General features: G+C 46.5%; 1 protein-coding gene across 1 annotated transcript in view; it reads right to left on the reverse strand.

The window, feature by feature from the left end:
* LOC311124645 (protein spire homolog 1-like) overlaps window positions 1-8,035 on the reverse strand; it is a gene marked incomplete at both ends in the record, with an annotated part of 47,975 nt that extends 39,940 nt beyond the window's left edge. The window contains one exon of the mRNA XM_084198757.1: window positions 8,004-8,035. Within this exon, the coding sequence (XP_084054883.1) occupies window positions 8,004-8,035 (32 nt within the window). The remainder of the gene's footprint in view (window positions 1-8,003) is intronic.
* Between the last annotated feature and the right edge of the window lie 4,741 nt (window positions 8,036-12,776).

Here is a 12,776-nt window from a genome sequence, read left to right on the forward strand (position 1 = left end):
TTTTTTTATAATTTTTTGAAACATTTAACTTCACCAATTTGGACTATTTTGTGTATGTCCATTACATGAAATCCAAATAAAAATCAATTTAAATTACAAGTTGTAATGCAACAAAATAGGAAAAACGCCAAGGGGGATGAATACTTTAGCAAGGCACTGTATGAGAGGCGCAGCTGTGATAAAAATGTGCCTGCATACATTTCTGCTAAATCTGACATGGTGCCAATAGGGACCTGTAGTTATTGACTAACCCCATGGCTCCCCTCAGTCTATATGGTCCTAATTACAACACACAGGATCAATACAGTCTAATCTCCTGTTAGGTCGCTCCAGGAGAGAGCCCCCAAATCTGGACAAACAGACTGACTGACATGACGCACCAATCAGAGCTGACTGTCAGCGAGGGGAACACCCAACAGGATGCTGACCAATGGCCCTCTATTCCCTATACAGGGCACTACTTTTGACCAATGGGACACCAAAGACACTCCCCTAATCCCACTTTAATAATATCACCTTAATCTCTAAACTAGACTGACTAGGTTAAACCTCTGTCTGTCCACTACGTGGGGGAGGGGGAGCCTGTCCACTACGTGGGGGAGGGGGAGACTGTCCACTACGTGGGGGAGGGGGAGACTGTCCACTACGTGGGGGAGGGGGAGACTGTCCACTAAGTGGGGGAGGGAAGACTGTCCACTACGTGGGGGAGGGGAAGACTGTCCACTACGTGGGGGAGGGGAAGACTGTCCACTACGTGGGGGAGGGGAAGACTGTCCACTACGTGGGGGAGGGGGAGACTGTCCACTACGTGGGGGAGGGGGAGACTGTCCACTACGTGGGGGAGGGGGAGACTGTCCACTACGTGGGGGAGGGGGAGACTGTCCACTACGTGGGGGAGGGGGAGACTGTCCACTACGTGGGGGAGGGGGAGACTGTCCACTACGTGGGGGAGGGGGAGACTGTCCACTACGTGGGGGAGGGGGAGACTGTCCACTACGTGGGGGAGGGGGAGACTGTCCACTACGTGGGGGAGGGAAGACTGTCCACTACGTGGGGGAGGGGGAGACTGTCCACTACGTGGGGGAGGGGGAGACTGTCCACTACGTGGGGGAGGGGGAGACTGTCCACTACGTGGGGGAGGGGGAGACTGTCCACTACGTGGGGGAGGGGGAGACTGTCCACTACGTGGGGGAGGGGGAGACTGTCCACTACGTGGGGGAGGGGGAGACTGTCCACTACGTGGGGGAGGGGGAGACTGTCCACTACGTGGGGGAGGGAAGACTGTCCACTACGTGGGGGAGGGAAGACTGTCCACTACGTGGGGGAGGGAAGACTGTCCACTACGTGGGGGAGGGAAGACTGTCCACTACGTGGGGGAGGGGGAGACTGTCCACTACGTGGGGGAGGGAAGACTGTCCACTACGTGGGGGAGGGGGAGCCTGTCCACTACGTGGGGGAGGGGGAGCCTGTCCACTACGTGGGGGAGGGAAGACTGTCCACTACGTGGGGGAGGGGGAGCCTGTCCACTACGTGGGGGAGGGGGAGCCTGTCCACTACGTGGGGGAGGGGGAGCCTGTCCACTATGTGGGGGAGGGAAGACTGTCCACTACGTGGGGGAGGGGGAGCCTGTCCACTACGTGGGGGAGGGGGAGACTGTCCACTACGTGGGGGAGGGAAGACTGTCCACTACGTGGGGGAGGGGGAGACTGTCCACTACGTGGGGGAGGGGGAGACTGTCCACTACGTGGGGGAGGGGGAGACTGTCCACTACGTGGGGGAGGGGGAGACTGTCCACTACGTGGGGGAGGGGGAGACTGTCCACTACGTGGGGGAGGGGGAGACTGTCCACTACGTGGGGGAGGGGGAGACTGTCCACTACGTGGGGGAGGGGGAGACTGTCCACTACGTGGGGGAGGGGGAGACTGTCCACTACGTGGGGGAGGGGGAGACTGTCCACTACGTGGGGGAGGGGGAGACTGTCCACTACGTGGGGGAGGGAAGACTGTCCACTACGTGGGGGAGGGGGAGACTGTCCACTACGTGGGGGAGGGGGAGACTGTCCACTACGTGGGGGAGGGGGAGACTAAGGTGGAAACAGCTGCACTTCCTAACCTCCTGCCAAATGTATGACCATATTAGAGACACATATTTCCCTCTGATTAAAGAGATCCACAAAGAATTCAAAAACAAACCCAATTTTGATAACTCCCATATCTATTGGGTGAAAAACCACAGTGTGCCATCACAGGAGCAAGATTTGTGAGCTGTTGCCACAATAAAAGGGCAACCAGTGAAGAACAAACACCATTGTAAATACAACCCATATTTATGTTGATTTATTTTCCCTTTTGTTTACTATCTACTTCACTTGCTTTGGCTTAATGTTAACACACGTTTCCCATGACAATAAAGCCCTTACATGGAAAATTGAATTGAGAGGGGCAGGCAGGCCAGCATGACGGAGAGAGAGAGACTGTGGAGGAGAGAGAGAGGCAGAACCCTGCACATGATTGGTAATTTGCATATCACAATGTCTTCATTTTCTTGCAAATTCACCAAAGCAACAGTTCTCCTTTCCCCAGGCCTTTATAGCCATGTCGTCTAGTTAGGCTATAACACAGAAAAGTATATGTATGTGGGGTAAAGAATTTAGTTTTTTAAAGGTTTTAACGTTAAAAAATGTTCACACCCCTAGTAACACTGAATAAAACAATTAATAGAAGTCCCATGGTGGTAGTGACTGCCCATTACTGATTATCCAGAATTTATTCACATTAATCAAATAAAACACATTTTTATTAAAGTAATGTATTTAATTCCAAGTCATCATCTCATCTCTATACAGCTTCTGCCTATGCGGCCTGACAAAAAAAAAAAATCACTATTTTAGTAGTTCTTCAAAGTAAAGTCATGCTTTTCTGACTGCTGAATACCAGCTATAAACCACTCAGATCATCTGCTTTTCTGACTGCTGAATACCAGCTATAAACCACTCAGATCGTCTGCTTTCTATCCCCCTCTGTCATAGAACGGACTAGATTAAGCTGGCATGCAAAGGATTATGGTCAATGTAGTTAATTACCACATTTTCTGCACAAAATTATGTGGAATATTGGCCTGTTGGAAACAACTCCCTACCACGTCGCACAGTTCAGACTTCATCTAAAATGATCTCTACAGAAACTGCACAGAGCTCACCCCAAAAAAATATGAACATAATGGAATTCAAATAATTGAACAGACGGTCAATTAGTGTAAATCCGAAAAATAACAAAATGTTGGTTAATCGCTCTGCACTAGTTGTTGACCAATTCCCTCTGTTCTATCCAAGCTGCATCGATCATTACATTAGATGAGTTGACTGTGAAAGTGGGTCAGTGATCCACACCAGTGAGAGCCAGATTAGAGCCAGTGGGGCAAAGTGTTTAGAGGAGAGCGACCAGCTAAATCACATCAGAGAGAGACCAGCTAAATCACATCAGCGAGAGACCAGCTAAATCAGAGAGAGACCAGCTGAATCACATCAGCGAGAGACCAGCTAAATCAGAGAGAGACCAGCTGAATCACATCAGAGAGAGAGACCAGCTAAATCACATCAGAGAGAGACCAGCTGAATCACATCAGAGAGAGACCAGCTAAATCACATCAGAGAGAGACCAGCTAAATCACATCAGAGAGAGAGACCAGCTAAATCACATCAGAGAGAGACCAGCTAAATCACATCAGAGAGAGACCAGCTAAATCACATCAGAGAGAGACCAGCTAAATCACATCAGAGAGAGAGACCAGCTAAATCACATCAGAGAGAGACCAGCTAAATCACATCAGAGAGAGACCAGCTAAATCACATCAGAGAGAGACCAGCTAAATCACATCAGAGAGAGAGACCAGCTAAATCACATCAGAGAGAGACCAGCTAAATCACATCAGAGAGAGAGACCAGCTAAATCACATCAGAGAGAGACCAGCTAAATCACATCAGAGAGAGAGACCAGCTAAATCACATCAGAGAGAGACCAGCTAAATCACATCAGAGAGAGAGACCAGCTAAATCACATCAGAGAGAGAGACCAGCTAAATCACATCAGAGAGAGACCAGCTAAATCACATCAGAGAGAGACCAGCTAAATCACATCAGAGAGAGAGAGACCAGCTGAATCACATCAGAGAGAGAGAGACCAGCTGAATCACATCAGAGAGAGAAAAAGACCAGCTGAATCACATCAGAGAGAGAAAAAGACCAGCTGAATCACATCAGAGAGAGAGAGACCAGCTGAATCACATCAGAGAGAGAGAGACCAGCTGAATCACATCAGAGAGAGAAAAAGACCAGCTGAATCACATCAGAGAGAGAGAGACCAGCTAAATCACATCAGAGAGAGACCAGCTAAATCACATCAGAGAGAGACCAGCTAAATCACATCAGAGAGAGACCAGCTAAATCACATCAGAGAGAGACCAGCTAAATCACATCAGAGAGAGAAAAAGACCAGCTGAATCACATCAGAGAGAGAAAAAGACCAGCTGAATCACATCAGAGAGAGAGAGACCAGCTAAATCACATCAGAGAGAGAAAAAGACCAGCTGAATCACATCAGAGAGAGAAAAAGACCAGCTGAATCACATCAGAGAGAGAGAGACCAGCTAAATCACATCAGAGAGAGAGAGACCAGCTGAATCACATCAGAGAGAGAAAAAGACCAGCTGAATCACATCAGAGAGAGAAAAAGACCAGCTGAATCACATCAGAGAGAGAGAGACCAGCTAAATCACATCAGAGAGAGACCAGCTAAATCACATCAGAGAGAGACCAGCTAAATCACATCAGAGAGAGAGAGACCAGCTAAATCACATCAGAGAGAGAGAGACCAGCTGAATCACATCAGAGAGAGAAAAAGACCAGCTGAATCACATCAGAGAGAGAAAAAGACCAGCTGAATCACATCAGAGAGAGAGAGAGACCAGCTGAATCACATCAGAGAGAGAGAGACCAGCTAAATCACATCAGAGAGAGACCAGCTAAATCACATCAGAGAGAGACCAGCTAAATCACATCAGAGAGAGACCTGCTGAATCACATCAGAGAGAGACCAGCTAAATCACATCAGAGAGAGACCAGCTGAATCACATCAGAGAGAGACCAGCTAAATCACATCAGAGAGAGACCAGCTAAATCACATCAGAGAGAGAGAGGCAACACTATAGGGTTATTATTAAGGTAGAGCAGTCAATCCCACAGAGATATTGTGAACATTAAGAATCTGAAATATTTGAAAAATAGTTATAAAATGTCATAAAGAGGAAGATATGAGTTAGTTCATGTCAGCATTTAAGGGGAATTTTGGGCCCATGTTGTGGTGATTTCTGACTGGGTCATTGTCCTGCTGGAAGGTGAACCTCCTTCCCAGTCTCAAATCTCTGGAAGACTGAAACAGGTTTCCCTCAAGAATTTCCCTGTATTTAGCGCCATCCATCATTCCTTCAATTCTGACCAGTTTCCCAGTCCCTGCCGATGAAAAACATCCCCACAGCATGATGCTGCCACCACCATGCTTCACTGTGGGGATGGTGTTCTCGGGGTGATGAGAGGTGTTGGGTTTGCACCAGACATAGCGTTTTCCTTGATGGCCAAAAAGCTACATTTTAGTCTCAGCTGACCAGAGTACCTTCTTCCATATGTTTGGGGAGTCTACCACATGGCTTTTGGCGAACACCAAACGTGTTTACTTATTTTTTTTCTTTAAGCGATGGCTTTTTTCTGGCCACTCTTCCGTAAAGCCCAGCTCTGTGGAGTGTACGGCTTAAAGTGGTCCTATGGACAGATACTCCAATCCCCGCTGTGGAGCTTTGCAGCTCCTTCAGGGTTATCTTTGGTCGTGAGTTTTGGTGGGCGGCCCGCTCTTGGCAGGTTTGTTGTGGTGCCATATTCTTTCTATTTTTTAATAGTGGATTTAAAAATGGTGCTCCGTGGGATGTTCAAAGTTTCTGATATTTTTTTTATAACCCAACCCTGATCTGTACTTCTCCACAACTTTCTCCCTGACCTGTTTGGAGAGCTCCTTGGTCTTCCTGGTGCCGCTTGCTTGGTGGTGCCCCTTGCTTAGTGGTGTTGCAGACTCTGTGGCCTTTCAGAACAGATAGATAGATATATATATATACACACACTGAGATCATGTGACACTTAAAGTCCACCTGTGTGCAATCTAACTAATTATGTGACTTCTGAAGGGAATTAGTTGCACCAGATCTTATTTAGGGGCTTCATAGCAAAGGGGGTGAATATATATGCACACACCACATCTCCATTATTTATTTTTTAGAATTTTTTGAAACAAGTTATTTGATTAATTTCACTTCACTAATTTGGACTATTTTGTGTGTCCATTACATGAAATCCCAAAAAAATCCATTAAAATTACATTTTACATTTACATTTTTTGTCATTTAGCAGACGCTCTTATCCAGAGCGACTTACAGTTAGTGAATACAATTTTTATTTTATTTTTTTATTTTTTTATACTGGCCCCCCGTGGGAATCAAACCCACAACCCTGGCGTTGCAAACGCCATGCTCTATCAACTGAGCTACATCCCTGCCGGCCATTCCCTCCCCTACCCTGGACGACGCTGGGCCAATTGTGCGCCGCCCATGAGTCTCCCGGTCGCGGCCGGCTGCGACAGAGCCTGGATTCGAACCAGGATCTCTAGTGGCACAGCTAGCACTGTGATGCAGTGCCTTAGACCACAGCGCCACTCAGGAGTTGTAATGCAGGTTGTAATGCAACAAAATAGGAAAAACACCAAGGGGGATGAATACTTTTGCAAGGCACTGTGTGTGTGTGTGTGTGTGTGTGTGTGTGTGTGTGTGTGTGTGTGTGTGTGTGTGTGTGTGTGTGTGTGTGTGTGTGTGTGTGTGTGTGTATATATATATATATATATATATATATATATACACAAACTTTCAAAAGTTTGGGGTCACTTAGAAATGTCCTTGTTTTCGAAAAAAAGCAATTTGTCCATTAAAATAACATCAAATTGATCAGAAATACAGTGTAGACATTGTTAATGTTGTAAATGGCCATTGTAGCTGGAAACGGCTGATCTTTAATGGAATATCTACATAGGCGTACAGAGGCCCATTATCAGCAACCATCAGTCCTGTGTTCCAATGGCACGTTGTGTTTGCTAATCCAAGTTTATAATTTTAAAAAGCTAATTGATCATTAGAAAAGCCTTTTGCAATTATGTTAGCACAGCTAAAAACTGTTGTGCTGATTAAAGAAGCAATAAAACTGGCCTTCTTGAGACTAGTTGAGTATCTGGAGCATCAGCAATTGTGGGTTCGATTACAGGATCAGAATGGCCAGAAACAAAGAACTTTCTTCTGAAGCTCGTCAGTCTATTCTTGTTCTGAGAAATGAAGGCTATTCCATGCGAGAAATTATATATATATATATATATATATATATATATATATATATATATATATATATATATATATATATATATATATATATATATATATATATATATATATATATATATATTTATTATTATGTATTATATATTATATTAGAAATTGCCAAGAAACTGAAGATCTCGTACAACGCTGTGTACTACTCCCTTCACAGAACAGCGCAAACTGGCTCTAACCAGAATAGAAAGAGGAGTGGGAGGCCCCGGTCCACAACTGAGCAAGAGGACAAATACATTAGTGTCTAGTTTGAGAAACAGACGCCTCACAGGTCCTCAACTGGCAGCTTCATTAAATAGTACCCGCAAAACACTAGTCTCAACGTCAACAGTGAAGAGGCGACTCCGGGATGCTGACCTTCTAGGCAGAGTTGCAAAGAAAAAGCCATATCTCAGACTGGCCAATAAAAAGAAAAGATTAAGATGGGCAAAAGAACACAGACACTGGACTTTTTCCTTTGCAATTCTGCCTAGAAGGTCAGCATCCCAGAGTCACCGTTGTTCTGGAAGCATGGTATGTGTGTAACTCACCTCTAAGGACGTGTTGGGAGGTCTGTATTTATCTAGAAAGAGAAAAGAAAACAGTTAGTGAAATATGCAACACTAAATCCATATAGGGCCAGCACTGCAGTATCACTACATATATATATATAGGGCCAGCACTGCAGTATCACTACATATATATAGGGCCAGCACTGCAGTATCACTACATAAATATAGGGCCAGCACTGGAGTATCACTACATAAATATAGGGCCAGCACTGGAGTATCACTACATAAATATAGGGCCAGCACTGCAGTATCACTACATAAATATAGGGCCAGCACTGGAGTATCACTACATAAATATAGGGCCAGCACTGCAGTATCACTACATAAATATAGGGCCAGCACTGCAGTATAACTACATAAATATAGGGCCAGCACTGGAGTATCACTACATAAATATAGGGCCAGCACTGGAGTATCACTACATATATATAGGGCCAGCACTGCAGTATCACTACATATATATAGGGCCAGCACTGCAGTATCACTACATATATATAGGGCCAGCACTGCAGTATCACTACATATATATAGGGCCAGCACTGGAGTATCACTACATAAATATAGGGCCAGCACTGCAGTATCACTACATAAATATAGGGCCAGCACTGCAGTATCACTACATATATATAGGGCCAGCACTGCAGTATCACTACATACATATAGGACCAGCACTGCAGTATCACTACATATATATAGGACCAGCACTGCAGTATCACTACATATATATAGGGCCGGCACTGCAGTATCACTACATATATATAGGGCCAGCACTGCAGTATCACTACATATATATAGGGCCAGCACTGCAGTATCACTACATATATAGGGCCAGCACTGGAGTATCACTACATAAATATAGGGCCAGCACTGGAGTATCACTACATATATATAGGGCCAGCACTGGAGTATCACTACATAAATATAGGGCCAGCACTGGAGTATCACTACATATATATAGGGCCAGCACTGGAGTATCACTACATATATATAGGGCCAGCACTGCAGTATCACTACATATATATAGGGCCAGCACTGCAGTATCACTACATATATATATATATAGAGCCAGCACTGGAGTATCACTACATATATATAGGGCCAGCACTGGAGTATCACTACATATATATAGAGCCAGCACTGGAGTATCACTACATATATATAGAGCCAGCACTGGAGTATCACTACATATATATAGGGCCAGCACTGGAGTATCACTACATATATATAGAGCCAGCACTGGAGTATCACTACATATATATAGAGCCAGCACTGCAGTATCACTACATATATATAGAGCCAGCACTGGAGTATCACTACATATATATAGAGCCAGCACTGGAGTATCACTACATATATATAGGGCCAGCACTGGAGTATCACGGCAGGTAGCTTAGTGGTTAAGAGCGTTGTGCCAGTAAGCGAAAGGTCGCTGGTTCTAATCCCCGAGCCGACAAGGTGATTAGATAAGGCCGACAAGGCCAGCACTGCAGTATCACTACATAAATATAGGGCCAGCACTGCAGTATCACTACATATATATAGGGCCGGCACTGCAGTATCACTACATACACACTGCTCAAAAAAATAAAGTGAACACTAAAATAACACATCCTAGATCTGAATGAATGAAATAATCTTATTAAATACTTTTTTCTTCTTTACATAGTTGAATGTGCTGACAACAAAATCACACAAAAATTATCAATGGAAATCAAATGTATCAACCCATGGAGGTCTGGATTTGGAGTCACCCTCAAAATTAAAGTGGAAAACCACACTACAGGCTGATCCAACTTTGATGTAATGTCCTTAAAACAAGTCAAAATGAGGCTCAGTAGCGTGTGTGGCCTCCACGTGCCTGTATGACCTCCCTACAACGCCTGGGCATGCTCCTGATGAGGTGGCGGATGGTCTCCTGATGGATCTCCTCCCAGACCTGGACTAAAGCATCCGCCAACTCCTGGACAGTCTGTGGTGCAACGTGGCGTTGGTGGATGGAGCGAGACATGATGTCCCAGATGTGCTCAATTGGATTCAGGTCTGGGGAACGGGCGGGCCAGTCCATAGCATCAATGCCTTCCTCTTGCAGGAACTGCTGACACACTCCAGCCACATGAGGTCTAGCATTGTCTTGCATTAGGAGGAACCCAGGGCCAACCGCACCAGCATATGGTCTCACAAGGGGTCTGAGGATCTCATCTCGGTACCTAATGGCAGTCAGGCTACCTCTGGCGAGCACATGGAGAGCTGTGCGGCCCCCCAAAGAAATGCCACCGCACACCATGACTGACCCACCGCCAAACCGGTCATGCTGGAGGATGTTGCAGGCAGCAGAACGTTCTCCACGGCGTCTCCAGACTCTGTCACGTCTGTCACGTGCTCAGTGTGAACCTGCTTTCATCTGTGAAGAGCACAGGGCGCCAGTGGCGAATTTGCCAATCTTGGTGTTCTCTGGCAAATGCCAAATGTCCTGCACGGTGTTGGGCTGTAAGCACAACCCCCACCTGTGGACGTCGGGCCCTCATACCACCCTCATGGAGTCTGTTTCTGACCGTTTGAGCAGACACATGCACATTTGTAGCCTGCTGGAGGTCATTTTGCAGGGCTCTGGCAGTGCTCCTCCTGCTCCTCCTTGCACAAAGGCAGAGGTAGCGGTCCTGCTGCTGGGTTGTTGCCCTCCTACGGCCTCCTCCACGTCTCCTGATGTACTGGCCTGTCTCCTGGTAGCGCCTCCATACTCTGGACACTACGCTGACAGACACAGCAAACCTTCTTGCCATAGCTCGCATTGATGTGCCATCCTGGATGAGCTGCACTACCTGAGCCACTTGTGTGGGTTGTAGACTCCGTCTCATTCTACCACTAGAGTGAAAGCACCGCCAGCATTCAAGTCACCAAAACATCAGCCAGGAAGCATAGGAACTGAGAAGTGGTCTGTGGTCACCACCTGCAGAACCACTCCTTTATTGGGGGTGTCTTGCTAATTGCCTATAATTTCCACCTGTTGTCTATTCCATTTGCACAACAGCATGTGAAATGTATTGTCAATCAGTGTTGCTTCCTAAGTGGACAGTTTGATTTCACAGAAGTGTGATTGACTTGGAGTTAGTGGTTGGTAGTGGAGTGAGAGCTATTTTCATTCTCCAGGATGATCTCCAGTGCAGATATGTGTCCATTACGTCACTAGAGCCAGACACACTGAAACACCGGAATAAACTTCAAGGCTGATTTGTCCAATTCCCGCTGGCCTGAATCCTTATGCAAACACTGCCTTATTCTGTCTGAAAGCCCTTGCGGTCTGAAAGCCCTTGCGGTCTGAAAGCCCTTGCTGCGAAAGTCAGTATGTCATTGGTCAGACAGGTCTAACGCCCAGTACCTAACCCTCTGCTCTGGTAGTAACCTCCTGAACTAGCTAACCCTCTGCTCTGGTAGTAACCTCCTGAACTAGCTAACCCTCTGCTCTGGTAGTAACCTCCTGAACTAGCTAACCCTCTGCTCTGGTAGTAACCTCCTGAACTAGCTAACCCTCTGCTCTGGTAGTAACCTCCTGAACTAGCTAACCCTCTGCTCTGGTAGTAACCTCCTGAACTAGCTAACCCTCTGCTCTGGTAGTAACCTCCTGAACTAGCTAACCCTCTGCTCTGGTAGTAACCTCCTGAACTAGCTAACCCTCTGCTCTGGTAGTAACCTCCTGAACTAGCTAACCCTCTGCTCTGGTAGTAACCTCCTGAACTAGCTAACCCTCTGCTCTGGTAGTAACCTCCTGAACTAGCTAACCCTCTGCTCTGGTAGTAACCTCCTGAACTAGCTAACCCTCTGCTCTGGTAGTAACCTCCTGAACTAGCTAACCCTCTGCTCTGGTAGTAACCTCCTGAACTAGCTAACCCTCTGCTCTGGTAGTAACCTCCTGAACTAGCTAACCCTCTGCTCTGGTAGTAACCTCCTGAACTAGCTAACCCTCTGCTCTGGTAGTAACCTCCTGAACTAGCTAACCCTCTGCTCTGGTAGTAACCTCCTGAACTAGCTAACCCTCTGCTCTGGTAGTAACCTCCTGAACTAGCTAACCCTCTGCTCTGGTAGTAACCTCCTGAACTAGCTAACCCTCTGCTCTGGTAGTAACCTCCTGAACTAGCTAACCCTCTGCTCTGGTAGTAACCTCCTGAACTAGCTAACCCTCTGCTCTGGTAGTAACCTCCTGAACTAGCTAACCCTCTGCTCTGGTAGTAACCTCCTGAACTAGCTAACCCTCTGCTCTGGTAGTAACCTCCTGAACTAGCTAACCCTCTGCTCTGGTAGTAACCTCCTGAACTAGCTAACCCTCTGCTCTGGTAGTAACCTCCTGAACTAGCTAACCCTCTGCTCTGGTAGTAACCTCCTGAACTAGCTAACCCTCTGCTCTGGTAGTAACCTCCTGAACTAGCTAACCCTCTGCTCTGGTAGTAACCTCCTGAACTAGCTAACCCTCTGCTCTGGTAGTAACCTCCTGAACTAGCTAACCCTCTGCTCTGGTAGTAACCTCCTGAACTAGCTAACCCTCTGCTCTGGTAGTAACCTCCTGAACTAGCTAACCCTCTGCTCTGGTAGTAACCTCCTGAACTAGCTAACCCTCTGCTCTGGTAGTAACCTCCTGAACTAGCTAACCCTCTGCTCTGGTAGTAACCTCCTGAACTAGCTAACCCTCTGCTCTGGTAGTAACCTCCTGAACTAGCTAACCCTCTGCTCTGGTAGTAACCTCCTGAACTAGCTAACCCT

This window comes from Coregonus lavaretus (assembly GCF_964263955.1).
Source record: "Coregonus lavaretus genome assembly, contig: HAP1_SCAFFOLD_3134, whole genome shotgun sequence".
Classification (NCBI taxonomy): Eukaryota; Metazoa; Chordata; class Actinopteri; order Salmoniformes; family Salmonidae; genus Coregonus; species Coregonus lavaretus.